General features: G+C 44.9%; 1 protein-coding gene across 1 annotated transcript in view; it reads right to left on the bottom strand.

Annotated features, from left to right (window-relative positions):
• The window catches only part of LOC126523311 (uncharacterized), a 34,992-nt gene extending 21,843 nt beyond the window's left edge, over positions 1-13,149 (bottom strand). Inside the window, exon 1 of the mRNA XM_055066946.2 lies at positions 12,880-13,149. Coding sequence (XP_054922921.1) covers positions 12,880-12,999 — 120 coding nt within the window. The 5' untranslated portion in view covers positions 13,000-13,149. The remainder of the gene's footprint in view (positions 1-12,879) is intronic.
• Positions 13,150-21,956: the final 8,807 nt, after the last annotated feature.

The raw sequence follows: 21,956 nt of genomic DNA, 5'->3' as shown, positions 1-21,956 counted from the left end.
AGACATGGCAAAATTGGCTTGTTTATTTTGTTACAGCGAAGCCGTACATGGTTTGGGCATTTCTGTTGTCTGCGAACAACCTGTGAACCAGCTCTTTGGCACCCGTCGGCGCAACCGTGTTAACGCGCTCGTGCTACCGCTCAAGCGTTTGTCGTCGTCTTCTTCCACAGCTGGCTCCGTTGCCGCTGATTTCTTAACGGGTATGAGCCACTCATTGGCAAGAGTGAGCTATCGTCGTTGTCGCAATCACCACCACCACCACCCCCACCACCACCACCACCACCACCACCACGACTTGCTTACTTACCAGCACCATTAGAGTTGCTTACTGCCACGTTTCGTGGCACACGCTGCATAATTATTTCATTGTAATGAATAAAACGTTTACATTATAATATTATTGACTTTTCTTAATTAGGAGCAAATAATATGCACGTTTAGCAATTTATAAACGTGTTAAGATTTGTTTTGGAGTGCGCCATTGCGATTTCTAAAGTTCAGTGAGACATGGCGCACGCAAACAGCTGTTCGCAGGTGGTTCAGCGCTGTGTGTTGTCTCGTCTGCCTTCTATGACCATTTCGTTCTGCCTGCGCTACAACAATCTGCAAGATGACCTATTGACAAGTTCATATAGCTACCTTCACCTCATATGCAGTATTCGGAATTCGGCTGCCAGGAAGTCGTCGTATCAGCCCAATAAGATATTCGCGCTACCCGTGCTCGGCGTCAGCTTCTGGAGAAATTATGTGTGTACATTGCTTGTGATTGCTCATATGCGGTGCCTGTTCCTATCCATATTCTTACGTCAAACAGAACAACAAGCACCAACCCGAAAGCCCGCGTGTGCACTTGAATGAAGCCGCAAATGAACTGTGTAATTACTGGACGTGGAGTGAAAATTGTGTTGTGAAATTCAACCTTAGCGCTTGCATGGTTCGTCCAGCGCTCTGCGTGCGCTGTGAATATATATATATATGGGAGTCCTCACTAAATATTTCTAAAGGCGCAAAAGCCGACGCATCAAATGTTTTGAGCAGTTACCGTCACTTTTGTAGAAACGTGTACATTGTAACAGAGCATTCTAAAAGACACGCTTCTCGTCCACTTTTTTGTCCTGTGTCTCGCGCTGGTAGTATACTCGGAACTTCTAACAAGAAGACCAAATCAATACGCGATATTCATAATGCAGGATCGTAGGCCCACGGCAGGCGCTCTTGCCGTAGAATTTTTCAGCTTTCTGCTCAGCCTCGCACGTCGCTCAGAGTTAGCTGTTTTGTGGAAATAAATATTATTATTATATTATTAATGTTAATAAATATTATATTTTCTTCACTGTAATTTAAAGCAATCATCCACATTTCTTGAGCTAGTCATGCATTTACCCTATATCAGATCACAATTGTTACGACATGCTTACGGGAGTCATTTCAAACTAGATCGCTCAGCCAGAGAAAGTACAAATGAAAGTCTCAATGTTATTGTAATTTGGTATTCCTAAACAGATTATTTTGGCAGATTTTTATGCCTGCTTGCAATTAATTGCTGCAATTGAATGTTAAGAGCTGGAAAAACTGATTCCTTTTCTTGCCGCTGAAAGGCTGCTTCAATGTCGATAGCAAGCTATAATTATTCATTTCAAAACTGTTAAGCAATGACTATACCTCTAAGCTTATCAATGCCATATTGCCACAAATAGACAAGCTAAATCTTGGACTGCGAACGTACAACTACGTCCGAAATTTCCTCACGGGAAGAACCGCTCGCATGCGAGTGGGACAACTAGAGTCAGATCAAATCAACATCGGGAGCTCGGGCATCCCGCAGGGCTCGGTGATCTCGCCGATGCTCTTCATCGGTCGGGTAACCCCTGCTGGGGTTAAACGACCGATTGCTTCAAATTGAAGGACTTCATCACACGCTATACGCGGATGATATTACGATCTGGACGACAACGGGCAGTGACGGAGCGATCGAGCAACGTTTACAGCAGGCCATCCACTGCATGTAAATCTACCTCGTGGGCACGGGCCTTGTCTGCTCGGCCGAAAACTCAGAACTGCTGCTATATAGACCGGTGAGAAAGGGGCGCCCACCTAAAGGCTACAACCCTCTGGAAAAGGAACATATATGCAATTAATGGCATCGAACGGCCTGCCCATCCCGATGGTAGAGAAGATCCGGGAAATAGTAATGGTGATCGAACACAAGCGCAGCAATGGCGAAGCACTTCACAAGATAACGGCAAAGGCCATCCGCACGATGCAGCTCATTCGACGCATCACCAACAAACACGCGGGCATGCGCGAAGGTAGCGTCATACGACTCATACAAGCCTTCGTCATTTCTTAAATAAAGTAGACGGCAGCGTTTCACAACTGGACGGTAGCGGAAAGAAATAAGCTCAACGCCCTCATACGCAAGGAGTACAAATGTGCGTTGGGACTTGCGCCCGGAGTCAGTACCACCAAGCTCTTAGAAGTAGTTCTACACAATACGCTCGAGGAACTCGTGGAAGCGCAACAAGTGTCCCTACTCGAGCGCCTACCCAAGACCCGCCCGGGCAGACACGTGCTCGAAAAGCTCGGCATCACGTACCACACGCAGCACGGCATCAACGTAGAAATTCCAAGAACCATACGCGAGCAATTATACGTACCCCCATTGCCTCGCAACATGCACCCCCAACACCACACGGGGACACGTAAAGCCAGAGCGCAACACATGAACCAAAGTTGCTCCAACAACAAGGAGGCGGTCTTCACCGACACAGCCCGTTATCGAGACAGGAAGAGTATAGTGGCGGCAGTTACTAGCCACCGAGGCAACCACCTCATGAGCGTCACCGTGAACACGGCACATGCCGAATCGGCAGAGGAAGCGGCCATAGCACTGGCCCTCACACAAACCAAAGCGACATACGTGATCTGCGATTTGCAAACGGCAATTCGCAATATTGCAAATGGGCGCATCTCGCAAGAGGCGTATCAGAAACTCCAGCGAGATCCCATACCTCAGGGAGAGGCCGACTTCGATACCCGAAGGCACTTGCTATGGATCCCGGCACACATTGGACAGAGTAACCCCAACGAAGCGGCTCACCGCGTTGCTCAAGGCCTCACTCACCGAGCATCATCGGAGGAAGAGCCCTCGCGGGGTACTGAAAACGTCTGGGCGTGGGAGGATCGTTTGACCAGGTTCCACGACATCAGGACACACTACCAGTTACAAAGACGCGTATACCCATTCCCTCACGCTAGGTTAGACAGGATGCTAGCAGTACACTTCAGACAATTACAAACAGATTCTTACAGAAACCCCAGACTCATGCACACCATATATCCAGACATGTACACTACAAACAGATGCACATCGTGTGGCGAGGTTGCCACACTAAATCACATGTTATGGGAGTGTCGGGACTTAACAAACAAGTCGGGCAGTGCCGACCCTTCCGTCTGTTCCACCGCCAGCCTCCGGTCGCGCTGGAAGACCACACTGCTCTGCTCGAACCTGACAGCGCAACTCTGGGCCGTCCAGCGAGCCGAGGAAGCCGCTTCGAGACAAAGTCTCGGAACCGCGTCCGCGGCGGGTGCCCAGACCCACTAAAAGGACGCCGGACTCAAATCTTATTGATTTGAAAATAAAGTTTACGCTCTCTCTCCCTCTCATTGACAGGCATGCAATGAAACTGTTCACTTCCATAAGTATCAGGATGCAAACATTCTGGAGTTTGTTCTGAGCATTTGTCTGCATCCTATAGTGGGTATGTTTGTATCAAGTTCTGGTGTTGTAATCGCAGTGATCTATGCATATTTTTATATTGCAACAAACGAATTTATTGAACTTTGTTTTCAAATCCACAATGTGGCTAAGCCGTAATGACCACATTAATGAGCAAGAAAAAGCTGCAGATTCAGTGCACGTGTTCGAATCTATGCGAAGTGAAGTTTTAGTCAAGGGGTCAATTAAATGCTGTTAAAGAAACTGCGATATATACAATTGGTCTTACTTTCAACAATCCAACATGTCACCTTTTGCAACGTTTGCTTATGCACCGCATAGGTCATAACCTTAATGTCATGTAATGTTTATGCAATACACTGTTCACAAACTTTACCGAAATGCAAACGATAGTTAATGTACATGCACACTGCGAGACATCAACACAGTGACATTTCTTGAGCAAGGAATGGTGCGAGGTGTATGCAGATGAATGAATGACATGTGCTTATGTACTTATTTTATACCTCGCACGCTGCAAGGTTGGAGTATTAGGTGAGGGGGAATAAAAAGTAGTTACAAAAGCAAAAAGGACACAACATTAAGAAAAAAACAGCAAAAAAGCAGCACCAATACAATGCACCAACTAGCCCAACGTGTTTTACTGGCACTACAATATACAATACTTAATAAACAATAACAGAAAAAAAATTACTGCCCATGCACCCTGTACAGATGGTACACCAGCGAAGCTGAAATGTGCGGCTCCGGTGTTTATCACTGGGTTAATTCCAACGGTTTATTCAAGTTTTTCTATATTATTGCTTATGTCTGTGTTTCTTAACGTGGTTACGCTCACGTTTTGCTTGAGTTTATCACATTGTTTATTTGGAATGCCACACATCGCACTTCGCAAGATCACCATCATGGAAAGGGCAATGAGTGGTTCATTGTTTTGATACAGTGGGTCCATCAAAGTCTTTCTGGAGTATGTTATGCATTTGTGTTTTGTAATGCGTTGATCATAGTAGTTATGACTCGGTTATGAACTGCAGTTACCAAGTGCCACACTGGGGCTGCACATTTCCTTTAATTAAATACAGGGACACATTCTTATACCTATTGGCATGTCGGAGAGAGACTGCTGCACACGTTCTGCTGCGAGAGAGAAACGACCTCACTATCGGTGTAGTTAATGGCTCACCCCCTTTTTCTGCGAGATAATTATGACATCATGATCTTCTCTTAACCCCGTCCCCCTCTGTGTCCCTTCCCTGCAATAATACGTAGATAAATGTATATTTTTTAAATGCATAAGCATTTCTATGTCTACCCAACAAGAAATTTCTCCGGCCATCATGTAATACAAATGCAATGCCTCATACCCCTACACGAGGGTTTTTGTGATCGGACCACGAGTGCTTCGCCTAGGCATATACAGCTTCACTGTAAAAAGAATGAACACCTTTCGGCTACAGACTAAGGCGATCATGAGGTGTATTAACAAATAAAAGTTTATTGAACATGCCGAGTAAATGCTGGTCAACAAGCAATAAATCGAATTTGCACAAAAGGCGATCATGAGACTAAGGCGATAATGAGGTGTATTAACAAATAAAAGTTTATTGAACATGCCGAATAAATGCTGGTCAACAAGCAATAAATCGAATTTGCACAAAAAGCAGAAGCAAAATCTGATGTGTGTCCATACCGATCCTAAAAGGAAACACATCCATCTCTGAAAGTGTAACAGAGGCCATGCTGAGACAAGATTCTCCCAGTGTCTTTAGATCTACAGCTTCAATAATTTCTCTAAGCAGCCGATCTCCATAGAATGCTAGCTTCTTCCTCTACAATGCACTCTCGACATCTGAGCGTGCATTGTAGAGGAAGAAGCTAGCATTCTGTGCAGATCGGCTGCCTAGAGAAATTATGGAAGCTGTAGATCTAAAAATGTTGGGAGAATCTTCTCAGCACGGCCTCCGTTAGAAATGGAAGCATTTCCTGTCAGGAAACACACTTTAATTTTTGCTTCTCCTTCTCTGGTGTCGTTTGCAGCCAGCCTATTCTTTATTTTTCTAGACTGCAACAAGTTCCGTTTGTGGCCCTTATGGTGCTTCTGTGTACCTTATAAAATCTTTTATTTGGCCAATGTAGCGAGAATGTATAGTGTGAATCAGTAAGAACAGGGTACGTTAACTTCTAATTAAAAGGTTCATTGTGAAAATGCAGTGATCCATAAAGGTTACCAGAAAGTAGTACAGCAATAAAACCTGATAAAAACTAGTGCTTGATGAAACCAACCATAAAAACGAGAAAGGCAGAATATACATATAGATATACAAGTCCAGGGAAAAAAAACATTGTGATCACCAAGTGTGCTTGTGGCTACCTTCGAAGAAATTCGTTATTTTTTTCAATGGCATGAAACTGGAAGAGTGTGCTTGCATAAGCAAGCTATCAGTCTGTCTATTGGAATAAGAACAGTGTTTCTTGAAAGGTGCGAGCATGCAGGATTGGCAATGGTAATGATTTCGTTCCTGCACTTAGAATTTTTCTGTATTTTGTTTCTGTAGCATTTTTATTTTTGTTTGGCTGCATCAAGCACCAATTTTTATCCAGCCTTCAAAGACGTCTTTCTTTTTCTGGGGAAAACACAGGGAAGGTGGGAGATGGAAATTCTAGACGATGAGCAAAACGAGAACAAGGTGAAAGCAGGAGCCAACGTTACGACAAGTGGACTTTGAAGAAGACTAGTCCACTTGTCGAAACGTTGGCTCCTGCTTTCACTTTTTTCTCGTTTTGCTCATCGTCTTTTTTTTTCTGGTAATTTGTACAACTCGACACATTTTTACAATGAACCTCAGTTGAAAGTTAGTCCTCATCCATCTCTAGTGTCATCCTGTTGATACTGCTTCATGCTATGCACGCTTGCAACATTTGTGTGCGTGCGTGCGTGCGTGCGTGCGTGCGTGCGTGCGTCCATGCGTGCGCGCGCAAGCATGGATTTGGATGTGAAATCGGGCCGTTGGGCAGAAAAGTATCATTCTCCTGTGCAGCCTCATTAATTCATTAACTATAGCGCAACAGAAATACGATGGACAAGAACGAAGTGAACACACAGAGCGCTTCCTTCTTCTCCGTTGTCTATCTGTTGCACTTTAGTTAATAATGAATACACACCAACTCGTCTACTTTTTAGTTATTATGTCGGGCTTATAAGCCTGCTTGTGTCCTGGAATATTTGCATGGCTAAGTATCCTGTGATTTAATTTCTGGCCATGTGCTTGCAAGTCGCGTGTCAATCTCCTGATTTCCCTGACAATCTCGCGTGATGTGCAGGCCTAGACAGTTTCTGGTGAATCCATGCAGGTGCGCAAGGTGTCGTGCAGGGTGTAATCTGCACCACAAATGCTGCTTTGATTGCTTTCAGTTGAGCTTTTCTAGGTGTAGGATGACCTGGAATTGTACTTACTTATATGGGGTTTAGTTTTATGTAGTGTCATAGTACTGTCACACCCCTATTGCCACATCAGTGTAGTATGTGTGCCTGATGTTTGCTTGCATCTTCATGATTAGCAACCTCCTCTGTATGTTTGCACATAGCACATAGTCTCCTGGCCTAATTGTTTGCTACTATATTGCACGGTATGGGACTGTTGTGTTTCAATTTCAGGTGCTCCCGAGGTTGTCTCTGAAGGGAGGGGTAGTCGTCTTTGCATCTCATATGCTAGCTGGCATAGTATCTTGTGACCAGGTTCTGAGTTCTTTAGGCAAAGAATTTGTGCTCCAGGCTGCAACTCTACACTGTCTAGGTGCTTGTTTGTTTGCTCTTTCTCATAGAGGTCTTCAAGCATGGTAAGGTTTGAAATACCTGTTATTACCCGATGGCTGCACTCGACGGGTTGTCTTTTCTGTGTGCTGCTGGCAATTCATACCGTACAATACCTTGGACACAAACACAGCATCGGCGATTTTCCATAGTATCCACTCGTCCACCCCCCATGATTTCAAGATTATTATTTTCACCAGGTGTAGAATTTGCGTTCAGGCATGGCATAATTGTTTCACCCACGTGCTGGCTCTGCCGTCATGGTCTTACACTAGCCGAGGATTTGTGGATGTTGACTTGAGCTATTGGGAGCACAATGTGCAATCTAGAGTAGTTCTTGATACTAGTCTTTTTTCCGACATTGATGTAAGCTGACTTTCAGAAAGCGAGAGGCCAGCCTGGCCAAGAAAGTCTGCAGTGTTGTCGAGGGCTTGTTGCATCATTCTTGATTTCTGTATAAGATAGCTTTCCCATAGGCTGTAGTACATCATAGGCTGTAGCATTTCTTGTAGTATGCCTGTGTTGTTGGTGTGGGTGGGCCAAATGTACCTCCAACTCTCACCTGGATTTTTTTTCTTTCAAATAGTTACCGTTCAACTTAGGTGCTCTACCAGAAATATTTTTGCTCATCGTTCTTCTTCTTAGACTAGCATGAGGTACTGATATTAAAAGCCTCTTCACTCTCTTAATTCTTTCACACAATGCCCTGCAATAAAGTTTCTGCTTCTTATGACCCACTCATATCTGCCAGAAGGGACAACTCTTCAAAAAGCTTTTTCTTTGTGCTATGTGTGCGACGTAGTATGAGCATTCATGTCTTGACATTTATACATCTGTAGAACCAGCTTCCTGACAGAGTACTTGCTATACCTGATTATGCTTATTTGTGCAGTGCTGTTGAACAATACATATTGATGCAATGAAGGTTTACACTCTCGAATTATCACGAAAGATGGTTGTTTTACAATTGTGCCCTTTCCTTTCGATTGGTGTTAGATTTTGCATAAGCATGCCCCCCTATGCAATACTATTTGGATGTTTAAGGGTTCAATAAAAGGTGAAGTAAATCTAACTGTAAGAGGTTTCTTTTACCTATGACTTCCATCGAAATGGGACTTCCATGGCTGGCAAATCAACCCCTCGCCTTGTGTTAGCAGCAGAATGCTATAGCCACAGTGGCAGGTGACTGAATTGAAGAACAATATCTTTGTCTATACATTTTTCCCTTGCCTGTATGCAAGTAAAATTTGGAATAAGTTCGTCATTGCAAAAAGCAGTTTGTGCTCCTTTATTGCATAAACCACATATTGTGTGCAGAGATTTGTTCTAAAATCCTCGGGTGATATGTTCTTGCAAGTAGCATGGTATTTCATTACTTATAAAGATAGTAATCACAGCGGATATCGTTACATGTGTTTACACACTAATATATGTGATCACGAACTAATTAGAAACATGTAAAGCATAAATGTTTCTGCAGACTTGATCAGCTGTGAACGTGCAAGAACTTCTTGTATTTAAAACATTCAGTTTCACAGGAAGGGATGCAACTGGCTGACTTCACTGCACAGTTTTGGTTTACTTTTCTTTAACAGTTTTATCCCCACAAGAACAGGCTGTTTGCCTACGTTTCGCATTCTTGCACGAGTTTTACATTACGGTGCAGGAGGGTGCGTTGTCACTGTGCCACTATAGCGATCGAATAATTTACTTAATTTACTAGCTGTACAGCTAATTATCTTTCAAAGGCAGTGTTAATACAGGTGCAGTAAGGATACATAGTCCGCAACATAGTCAATGTTCATTCGTTTCTGTGCAAGAAAAAAAATTATTGAGAGAAGAGGTGCAACTTAAGTGCATCTAATATTCGAAAACAAATTAACGACGCTGTTTATTCAAGCCACGGACTTAATGCTATCGTGAAAATTCATTACGATAGCCTACACTTTTGCTTTGTCAAATTTAATAAGTGAGGTAAGATAACCTTTCAAGATGCATCGGGAAATTCACGCTTGAAAACCGACAAGAAAATGCAACTGCACGGTACCGCGTTCAACACAACGTTGAGACTTCGGGTGCTTTGCTGTCTTGTCATTTGCCGTTGCTGAGGTTGAAATATTTGAAGCTGCTCCGTAAAAACCCTTTGGGACTTATCTTGTCCTACAACAATAATCGTCATCTGCCTTGCCCGCGTTTTCTTTCTTTAACGCTGCGAGCCCGGTACTTCCCAGTCACGAACGGCTTGCGTGTTATCAGTGTGACACAGCATTTTCGACAGGAAAGCAGCGAGCACCGAGTTGTCAAGAAAGGAAACGTAACCAAGGCAGATTACGATTATCGTTGTGGGACAAACGTACACCCCAAAGGGTGCAACCGTTTTAAGAGTGCGGCTACAATTCGTTTCTGATAGGAAACATCGAATAAAGTGACCTCGAAAGTGCGCATGTTATAAAAGGTTGTGCGAAATAGTAAATCGTTGGCGCGATTTCTACTTGGAAGTGGTCAGCGCAGACGCCGCAGCACTCGTCTATGCGCAGCGCCTCGCGTGACTGGCGTGTTTACTTATCGCTACCAACGGCGTCGGGAAAACGAATCGTATTTTCCCTTAAGAGGAACATAGATGTTCAGACATTGATTGGGCCTTTTATTGCGAACTGCGGACGCATCGTATGGGCGGTCGGCCCCGGAAAAGACGGCCGGCGAGCTAGGCCTATACAGTCTCCCAGCGATCGCAAGCTCGCCTGGCTTGCTCGTTCACTTCCGTGGGCACCGAGTAAATCAAATGTATTGCAGTTTAAGCGCGACGTAATTGTATCCACGTTGTGCCGACTAACACAGGCAATTCGTTATACGAGCTGCATGCCATGTAAATGCGATCGTGTCAAGCGCCACCGGTGTCGGATTCGACGATCGAGCGAGCTATGCGTGCCAGCTCGTAGTCTTCGGCGGCTGTCAATGCAACCGACGCTGCGAACGTGGCCTTGCGGAAAGACGTCTACGATGTTCGCATTGACGTGTTTATATTGTGATTGTTTGTTCAAAACTGAAGGTCTGTGCAAACATGTTTGCTTTCAAATCTGTGCGAAGTTACGCACTATTCCGAGTGTCCATGCAGGGGCGCCGGTTCTGGATGGAGCGACGCGCCGCTCGCTCATTCGTACCATGTGCCTTTATTCGTCGCATGCCGCAAGTCGGACATGACGCGTCGTACGACGCATGACAGGCAAAATCGCCTCATGTGTGTCGTGCTACAGCATGACGTTACATTTCAGCCACTGTAGCCGCGTTTACATGAATGCTACAGTGTCGCATCGCATCGAATTTCTAGCGCATCGTATTCATGTAAACAGCGGTAATGCGCTAGGAAGGCGCGTCGCATTAATGCGCCAGGCGAGGGTAGATTTACGGGCGCGAGTCGACTCTCGCGGAGCATGCAAACGCAGGATCGTCGCATCAGGAATTATGGGAAGGAATTAGCTGCGGGACTGCCGTGCTGTTGAACCTGCGAGACAGCAACGCCCGCAGCAGAAGCAAAATTGCGTCCCCTACGGCAAGTTCGCTCGCCGCAGTGTGCTCTACGCGAAACTATTTGTCGGCACTCAGCCACCAACGTGCACTCAGCCCACTACCGGAAACCACTTACACCGGAAGTCGACTGCACTTCCCTTATACTACACCATGTGGGGCTACGTTCTCGCGAGAGTTAATGCGCTACATGAGAACGGCGTCGCATCGCCTTTCCCAAATGCGCTTGGAAATGCGATGTGCCACTTTCGCATTCATGTAAACGGGGCTTGTAAGGGCTGTTGGCGAAGCAGTGCACGGTCGTTGCCGTGGGTGTTTTTGTTGGGAAGTTGATGCTTTGGGCACAGAATCTCCTTTGGGCGGTGGTCGCCGACATCTTCAGCTAGCGATTTTGCTTGACGTACGACTGTTCAGACGCAGTGCTTCATTAAAAAGGTGCTGGTCTTGACGTGATCAGAGAGCGAGAGCGGCGATGTTGGGGAGAATGAGAAGAGAAAGTCTGAGAGTATTTCCATTACAGCTGCTAGGATTGGGTTCACAAACATTAGAACCATCAGGACCTTGCAGCTGGTGTGTGATAGCTGGATGTGAGCGTCCACCTGAAGCAACCAGGTCACCGGCCTCCATTTACGGTATGATGACAGGGTAGCGATGGTGGAGACACCGAATTGTAGAATGGCATGTTCAATACTGAAGGAGGCACCTGAGCTTTCGTACTTGATGATGCACGTCAGTACTCCCTCTGTCCCTGCAGTCGTGTGACGTCCGGATCACCAGCTCTGGAGCCCAACAATACAACGAAAGAAGCCAGTGAAAGGCGCGAGGCAATTGAGCTGTTTCTTTTTATTCCGTACTCGCTCTAGGTAACCGAAGTCGAATATGTGTCGGAAGCCTGTGTGGTCAGGACAATACGTAGTAAAAAGTAAGGGGCCAGGACAACACCCAACAGGCAGTAAAGTACTTACTCTAAGTAAGTGTGCCAGGCAGGCTCGTGCGCCCCTCGATGGCAGCGTTGGCCGCTCACCGCTCAACGCATCTCACACTGGCCCCTGGACGACTATATATACCGGCAGTGCCAATGAGACTCCATCTACGCATGAATTCGTTACAAGAAACTTCACCTCCTCGAGGTACTAACCATCGGCGCATTCAACTGATACGGCCTTGAGGCGCTCTTGAGTGTCCCACCGTGCGAAGGTAGTCATCTGATGCTATTTCGGACTCTTTCGATGTAGTCGACAAAGCCGTATCCATACACATCCTCATGCCAGGCGACACGCGCAAAAATGATGGTCGCTGTCGAAAGTAGGGCCTTAAAAGCAGCAGGTTCAAATAAATTAGAATTCAGTTCTGGGGCTTTGCATTCCAAGACCATGATCTCGTTATAACGCACGCCATAGTGGTGGAGGAAGGGCTCCGGAATAATTTTGACCACCTAGGAGTCTTAAAGTGCACATAATGTACAGTACACGGACGTTTTTGCATTTCGCTCCTATGTCTGGCCGCCGTGTCTGGGATTTGATCCCGCGACTTCGTGGTTAGCAGCGCAATGCTTAAAATTGAAATTTACAATTAAACTTACGATGAGAGAGCAGTTTTCATGGCTGGAAAACCATATGGGCCTCTCTACTGTATTGGAGGGCTGTGTCATGGCCACATAGAGAATCCTAATTCTTTTTCACATACCACTGCTCTCTGAAATGCACTCGGGTCGCAAGAGGTTGAACAGAAAAAAAAAACGAATAAAGAAATTAATAGAAATAATAAATGAGCACGATAAGAAGTTGAGCCTCAACGCTACCTGGAAACTGTCTGCGATGTCATGTTGTAGCTTTCTGGGGCCACCGGGTGTGCCGAGCTTTCCCAGGACAGCTGCCGAAAACCACAGTGCCGTGAATACGAGAGACGCTATTCCCGCCATCTTAACTCTCCGGGATTGTTCGACGCTCGAGTTGGTCTTGCGTTTAAATCAGAGGGGCGTCCTGTTTGACCCGGCCGAAAACTGTGGAGTGGGCGTCAGTTTTATCGTGTCAAAGGAAGGTGACGGAAAACATTAGCTGTGCTCAATTGGAAATGTGCTATAGGCAGGTGTCAAATAAAAGCGCTTTAGCCTTGCGGTCCCTCTAGGATGACATAGAGAGGCTCAATCAATTACAGTTCCACCTGAAGCTGCACGACATGATGGCAGGGATAAGGCAGGGCATCTCGAATCGAAATTGGCTGTCACATTCATAGCAGCTCCCAATTACCTGCGAAGTTTCCTGTGTGCATGTCCCCTTTGATGTATGGGCTCACGTGTGCGCCCATAGGATTGTATCCCCGCATGCATGTTTGTATTTGGAGAAGTAGCAGAGTATTATGGCATGCTTTCAAAACATCACAGCCAACTTTTTTACACAACTGCCGACAACAAGGCTGAACGATATGTGGACGTAGGAACCTAAGGGAAGCCTTTCAGTCGCAGAAGTCCCATGCTGGTTGGAGCAGAACGAAAGCAAACAAGTGTGCTTAGCTTTAGTTGCTCCTCAAAGAACTACCGATATTCTACTAACGACAAAGGATTCAAAATAATGGGCGGATGACGCCAGACTGACGACAACGCATCAATGACAATGGCATGAAACGGATGTATGACGACAATAGAATGACGGTGATCACCTAGCGAGGGATGCCTGGCAAAGTTGTATTGATGAAAACTGCACTAAGACGATATATAAGACGTGTTTGCTATTGGTGCACTCAGAAAGTTCTACTATTCTCAATTCTTGATTGCATCACTCGTTAGAAACATATGTACCCGTTGCATATTATTATCGACCGACTGAGCTACCAAATATATAAGTGATCCATCCTTATAAAGTGTAAATACTGATTTTTTGCAATACTAAAAGCATTTATCTTCTTCAGCGACGTGCCACTTTCATGCCCACACAAGAATGTCGCAAGAGAAGACGGGCTTATAAGAATAGTGATAGAGACGATGACAGCTCCACGAAAGCCTACGTCAACAAACGCCGAAGGAAGATCCGTCGCCTGCCAGCTTGCCGCGCGCTTGTGGAATAATTTTCCGCAAAACTTGCACCTTTACTGGAGCGCTTAACGTAAAGCTTTTCCAAGCCGTTTATATTCCGCGTCTCCCACTCGTCCGCCTCGATCAGTCGAAAATGTCTCGGGCTACAACCATTTCGACTGTCTGTCACGCGAAGTCATGCAAACTACGAAAATTCTCTATCAGGTATTAAGGGCACGCACTGATTATATATAATTACACGTACAAGAATACTTATTTTTGATTCTGCGCCTTGTTTCGCCGTTAGCACTCTGCTACAGGCCCAAAATGTTTGGGTCGTGCCCAGTTTTATCACGCTATGGGACAAAGTAGCGAAAACTAAACACTTGAAAGTTGCCTGTGCGCACGAAAGACGGACCACTAGGTCGAAAAAAACTGAATATTCTTTCGAAATAGCAGGAGACTGCTCCGTTCGAAAAGCAGTAGAAGATTGCTCCCCACCGATCGCTCTGCCAAGGGCTGCTCGAAGCTGCGTAGGAGAATGGATTTCTTTACGTTTATTAAAAGTGTTTTTTGAGTAGCAGTAAATTGGTTTTCAGCCCTTTTGACACGCATGTGACGTCGCTCTGCCAATTCTTCTGCGCTGAGGATCCATTTAATGGCATTTATAGCCCTCCGTTGCCCGCACGCTTTGAATTTCGTTTCCCCACCGCAGGCACAGCAAAGGGAAACGGAGCAATCGCAGACGCTGCCATCGCCCTAATCACCCTTTATTCCACTTTCAATGATGTATCTCCAGCCTACTGAAAGCATCTTCTTTTCTACATGCTCGTCGCATCCTGTCAGCCTATTCGATAAGAAAAACCCGTCAAGGTAGGTTATATTATTCGTTTTTAAAGGCAACATAAGTGGCCTTTCATAAACGAGGAAATATTTTTATTGGGCTGCTCAAAGAACGCTTTGGGTCAGCGCGTGGTGCTTGCGTCGGAGGTTTCGCAAATATGGAGTAAGGAGTTTAAATTTAGAATAATTTTGGAACAGTCTTGTCGTTATTGGGCCCTTGCACTTACACCAGAAGTACTTGCACGCTGGTGTGCAGGTAAGGGAAGAAGATGTCTTCCGAATAATGCTGCGGAAGAGTTACCACTGATGCAAGCAGGCTGTCCAGCACGCAAAAAAATAAAGTAGCTGAGCCAGGCATCACGCACTTGCTGTGGGAGAGCCCCAGGTACCTAGCCCTCCGATGAAAGCACCACGTTGAAGTGACAAGGTTCAGTGAGTGGATCCATCTCTCAGTAGAGGCTGACAGTCTCCCGCGAGAGCTGTACTCCTTTCATGCGAAAGCGTGCGATTTCGCCATAGCTGGCCTCGCTCAAATCTCCGGAATTCTCATACCTACTATGCCGATGAAGCATACATATTTTACAAAGCTTTATCATCGTCAGAGCAATTGAATAGTGCGCGGAGCCATCGATTTAGCTTCTTGAATAAACAACTGGAGCATAGAGAATATTGCTTAAACCGTGTATGCTAAACTTTGTATTGTAAGCTGCACGCTATGGCTGCAAGTGGAAGAAGGTCCATGGCTACACCTATTTTCCAACAAAGTACCGTACTTCAGCTTGTCGTATTTGGATCTCCAGGCTCCCTGTCGTCTGATGTGTGCTCATAGCAGTCCATAGGCACCAGCTACTGGTCAAGTGTCTCGGGGTGTCAAAGAGGAAATTTGCAGCATGGCACGGATAATGCTTAAGAAATGCACTTCCAACGGCTATTTCTGCTTGAAATAAATGGCAGTGCGATGAAGCCAGGCCGGCCATAACCAAATACTCCTTTATAAATTAGGACAATGGACCACTTCCGAAAGAAAAAAAAACAAACGAGTGATATCTGTTTACTATGGCGCTAACGCCTACGACAGAAACGCTTTATTTCACAAGCGTGTCCTGACGCTCAGCTTATTGTGGGTTTCACATAGTGCAAGAGTCACGTCCCCTTAATAGGACCAGTCGGCGTAAGACATGCTAAGGGCGAGACGGGATAGCTGGTCACTTCATGGCTGTTGCGTTCCCACGTGCCTAATGTTGGGAGTTATGCAATCTTACTTTGCAACCATGGCACAAACTATTGTTCAAGCGAGATGCAGCACGAAGTGTTCGCTCAAAATGTGCTCGCAATCTCCTCCGCCGGCGACGCCATCAGGCCAGCGCTGTCACATCGAGTGCTTTCTGTCGTCGAATCAAATCTATTCATTTTTTTCTATGCGCATTTGGCACCAGCTTGTTTATTTATTAAGCCTGTGTTTACTGCAATTAATATGGAATATAAAAGTGCGACCATTACCTTGCTCTATTGCTTCTGGTATTTCTAATATTTTGCTGCGTCTGTCCACGCCTCATCGTTGCGGTTAAACTGTAATTTGGTTAGCGGTTTAGTGTTTTTTAGAACCCTTACTTGTAGCTTCAGAAAAATAACACCGTCGGATTCTTCAATAAAAGGCCTTGCGCAGTGTGATAGAAGTTCGCCGTGTCCGCATGGCACAGGTTTTGTGTCATGCCTGGTTTCAGTCATGTTTCATGCAAAACGCTGTACCATTACAGGTTTTAAGAGGAAGCTTTAGTTGGACCAGATCTTCAATGCCGCCTTTTCAAGTACATGTTTAAGTCAGAAATACATTTCTGAGATAATCACAAGGTCAAATTTTAATTAAGCTTGTTGCATTTAAGCGAGAAAGTTAAATTATATATTGAGTGTTTGAAGCTGGATTTCAATTTAGGGTATGAATTTTTAATAAGAAACTTTCAAAAATTGTCAAGTTAAAAAAAAATTAGAGGCCGAAGTTTATAAATTCATAGCTGAGTTCCAAGAACAGGTATCGCAAATCTGTCAACTGAATTCGAGAGCGCAACTTAAGCGGAGAAATTTTATATATCACTGAATGTTCTACGTGAATTTGTTACATTCCTTACAAGGATTTTGCAAAAATCCAACTGACATGGTAGGTGTCCATTTAATAGCCATGTGTCATGCATGATTTTTGTCCGTTTTAGATGTACTATTATATGCGGTTCACAGAATTGTGATGTCGTTTTGCTTTCCTGAGTCACAGAGTTGTAAAGTTGAATGTTTGCTTTTCAGAAAATTTCCGATTTTGAAAAAATTTATTAAAAAAATTTGGCCTAGAACATTTGCTACTAAGAGTCGCTAAATACAACAAACCTCGTCAAGTTTAATGCTGTGGTTTCCAAAAAAAGACGATGTCTGCCTTTCTATGCATTTAGATAGAGTACACGAGCTCCTCACCATGTCTGCCCCTTTTTGGGCTGACAACCACAGCGCATACAATGCGCGCTAAACGTTGTATCTGCAAGGTGTTACACCGCTACGCGCGGCCAGAACAGAAAGAAATTACAGATCAAGCACCGTGCGCCCTTCTCCTCGCGAGCGTCACGTTCCTACCCGGACAGCCGACGTCAGTCGTACAAGGGTGCCAACGTAATTATCAGCAATGTTATGTCACCTACGGTGACACGTTATTTTCAGAACTATTCAACGCAACAGCAGTTATTTATTTGATTTGTTGTTTAAATGAACAAGTTCGATTTAGGCGAACAATAAGACACCAGCCCGAATGTCTGCGTATTAGATGCAAGGCAGATGTGGCTTTCTTTCCTTTACTTGTTCCTGCGTCGTGCAGTCGCGTGCTCAGAGAACAAAGCTGTGTCATTCTCTACCGTGTTCCTGCTCGTGTTCATGCTTTTTCATCCGCTCGCGTCTACCTTATTGTCCTTAGTGTTCCTGTGGAACTGACTTATGGTACCACGAGTCTCAACGACGCGCTCCATCGCGGTAACGATTGATGAGCCAGGCGAGCCTTTCCAAAAGTGAGCGCACTGAGGGATCCAGCGCCAAGAATAGGCAAACAACACCGCATGTGCTGTCGCGCACATCCCGCAAGGTCGTGCACAGAGCGAAACGAATCAGGCGCCAGACCTCTCGGGCTCGAGCGGGAGACGCTCACCGGAAGTGCGTCGCACAGCATTAAAACGGGGGAAAAAATTGCAGGCTCTCCCGTCATCGATAGTAGATGTAAGCATGAAATGGCAAACGCCAAAGCAGGCTCGTTGGAGATGAAACTAGCCAGAATCTTAAGATGGATGTAGCGGATGTTCGCGAGTACACATCCCACCACACCAAGCCGCACCACACCGCACCACGCCATACTGTGCACTGGTCCATATGGACGCTAACCCAGCTAGAAGAAGAAAACCGGCTGAAGTGGGTACCACAGGCATCGAAAGACGCCAGGGATACAGTGGACTCTCCAGCTTGAAGGAGAAAATCGCCTGAAGGAGGCGTCACGCAGGGTGGTGCGATCTTTCGAGGCGACGCAAAACCCGCGCTGCAGAACTCGAGGGGAGTATGGTAGCGCATTACCAACAAGCGTTCAAAGAGCACAAACAGCCCTCTCTCAGTGCCGAAAGATGACAGTGAAGTGTATGGTTCCGTGTATCTGCCTTTTTAACGCCGCTTTTGGAAATGACAAATGAAATTTCAGCTTACTAGATGCTACAGCTTGAGTGATATTGTGAAGGAACATTGGGGATAACTGGGAAGCCATATATTTGTAACTTCTTTGGGCAGTAACTAGCGTATGTAATGCCGTCCTATACAAAGGGTTGGGTGCCAGAGATCGCATTTTCTTAAGTTGCGACTGGCTGCACGCATGATCTAATTTAGGTTTAGGAACTTGCCTGGATGTTCTCGTTTGAGTGCCCGGATTGCATCTCTGGCTTTTAGCTCAAGGTCACTTGATGGTCGCCGGCAACAGGAGCTAAAATCATTCCACACGCAACAAAGAGGGCACGGACCGTCACGTGTGCGCGACGAGATCCTCCGGCTTCGGTATGGGAGAACGCAGGGAAGAAATTTGGCTTGCGGGCTTGACCGGCCAATTGGCGAGAGTGTAGATGTCTGCAATAACGCTGGCTCCTTAAATCATCAGTTCGAGACGTTTGCAAAAAGTTCTAAATCTGCCAGTAATTAATCAATATAAAAACCCTTTGCGGTAGAATATTTTCTAGACGGCAGGTGACAATTTCCAGCGTGTAAACGAATTTTGCTATGTGGCCTGGTGCAGTGGTGACCCTTCCGGGAGCTCCTATCTAAATGAATACACAAGGAATAACCGTTTTTCCCGGTAACCACAGCAGTAAATTTCATGACGTTGCTTGCATTTAAAAGCAGGTCAAATCCAGTGACTGTTGGTAAAAAATGGTTTATTTAACCCGTGAATTCTTTATAAAGATTGCTGAAAATCGCAAGCTTTCTGTAAACGAAAGTACCAAGTTTACAACTGTGCAACTTAGCAATAAAAATATATAACAATTCTGGTAATTGCATCTAATAGTACATCTAAAGCGGATAAAGTTGACGTATACGACATGGCTTTCAATAAAAGACAAATATGTGAGTACGAATTTTTCAAAAGCTTTGTAAACAATGTAATAAATTTACGTAAGATGAAGAAATTGTATGTAAAACTTGCCCGATTTGCATGCTCTAACAAATACAGTTTACAGAACTTTGATACGTGTCTTTGGTTCTGAGTTGGGAATTTCCAAATAAAGCATGTGCTTCTATGTTTTTTTTACCAACTTGCCAATTTGTGAAAATTTCTTTTAAAAATTTCAAGTCCTAAAGGAAGATTCCCTTCAGTGGTCAATAATATTTAACGTTTTCTCTAATATGTGACAATATTAATTAAAATCACCCAGTAGTTAACTCAGAAAGGAATTCCTTCCTTCTACAGGCATTCGAATAGGTGGCATTGAAGTTGGGCCAGAGCTTAGCGTTCCTGGTACTTTTTACGCTTTTATTTCACTAAAGAAAGTACGAATGTTCACAAGCCCCAAAAGTTGAGGAAGGTTGACGAGGCTAGAAGGGGAATCCAATACGGGTTTTTCAGAAACAAAGTTTCGCAGCTGAACAAATCTTTGGCCTGGTCGTGGGAATGAACTACCATCTACCATCCAAGCTCAGCAGTAGCCTAGTAGGTCTTAGGCCTAATTATTAGTGAAATGGAAGAGTTTGGTCACTGCGCTGAACATGAGAAATCAGTTCTGCAAAAGCCTGTAAGGTGGTGATTTTCTCATTAACTGCGACATTTTTTATCCATGAGACAGTTGCGTTTGACTCTGTGCGTGTTGCTTTCGTTGTGCATACGTTTTCAGCTCGCGTTGCTATGAGGTCATCTAGCACAACACGAAATGTCGTTTTCTTGCAGGAGCATTCCTCGATACGGCTAAAAGTGGCTTCAGAATCACACGCTTACTCCAGTAAGTTCAAGAAGATGGGGAAACCATGTGGGTGAAATTTTTAACGTCCAGAACGGGCGCAGAAGCATGCGTTCACCGGCACACCTTTTTATATCGGTGAACAGGAGAGGCATTGTTGAGTAGCGCGTCGTAGGTTACCCATCCAGAAACGCACGCGCCATGCTATAGGGAAGGGCTTACAATGTGAACTCTGTTTGTCAATTTGGGTAGTACAATATCAAATCTGTCGAAAACACTTGCTTCCTAAAGGGTACATTATGAAACGCCGCTGATCGTAGCACTCACAATAACCGGAAGCGGATATTTCCACCAACAGGCCGCGGAGGCAGCGCTCAGCATGAGTCAAAGTGACTTGACACGGCTGCAGGGTACACCTTGGAAAAGTGAGTTATCTAGCGAATATAACGTCAACATAAAGTTTGAAAATGTTTCTGCTCATATTTGATTCCGTTGTTTCTTTTTACGGCGACAATACACCTCAGAAGTTATCGGTCTCATCCTACGGCTTAAGTGTAGTTCGAATGCAGGTCAAGAAGGTCATTTTGAGAGCACGTACGCTTCACAGTACTGAATGTCTGTCAGACACGATACCAAAGAAGTGCGTTTATCACAGGATTGCGAAACGGGCGAAAAAGAAACCAATGTTTTCTAATCTACGAAATGTGAGATCGAAACAGGCGTTTACCACGATTCCGAATTTCCCAGACTTCGGAGTGACAGGCAGCTGGGTCACCGTGATTGGCATTTTGTCGAGCGCTTGGAAATGGAGTTGCGGGAAAAGCCAGTGGCAAAAAGTAAACAAAGCTCAGCTTTGATTACTTCCGGGAAATTGCAGCTGTGTCTTATTATGTGAGCTGAACGTTCAGTATGCCCATACTTTATACAATTCGGCGTTTTAGGGTCGACTGACTATAGCCTTCAGGTCAGCCCACCATTTCCGTTGATATCTAATACCTGTAAAAATTGCAGTAAAAACCTTCCGTGTAACTACTGACGACTACTGGTCTCTTTCCTATTAGGATCTCATAAAGACACTGGTTTACACAGTGTAGATCTTATTCTCTTCTTTTATGTCACGTTTTGCAGTCGAACCAATTATTATAAGTTTGAATGTCCCCACGAAATAGACGCTTTCGGAGGATTATGAAAGAGCTTGTACTCCTGACATATGAATGACCGTTTTCTCTAACACTATCCGATTACTATACTGCTCCGAATAATAAGACTACAATGCAGCTAGCCCAATGCAGGTCTTCATAACAAGCGCAATTGTTTTTTTTTTCAATTGATGCTATTTGTACTAACGCTGCATTGGCGAAATATATGATCGAAAGCTTGTGAAGCTGTATTCCTACAGAGAATGATTACAGTAATCTGCAGTGCGTTGCTTTAGATAATAGGCGCCCCTTGAGGAATGTTTCTGATCACAGATTGCCAAGTCACGGAAGTCTACCTTTGAACGCTTCGAACTCAAGCAGCGAAAACGCTTATCAACTCAATAGCACTTGTACACATCTTTTTCGAAGGAGA

The sequence above is a fragment of the Dermacentor andersoni genome, chromosome 6 (assembly GCF_023375885.2).
Source record: "Dermacentor andersoni chromosome 6, qqDerAnde1_hic_scaffold, whole genome shotgun sequence".
In the NCBI taxonomy this organism is placed as follows: Eukaryota; Metazoa; Arthropoda; class Arachnida; order Ixodida; family Ixodidae; genus Dermacentor; species Dermacentor andersoni.
This window is presented reverse-complemented; position numbering and strand designations above follow the sequence as displayed.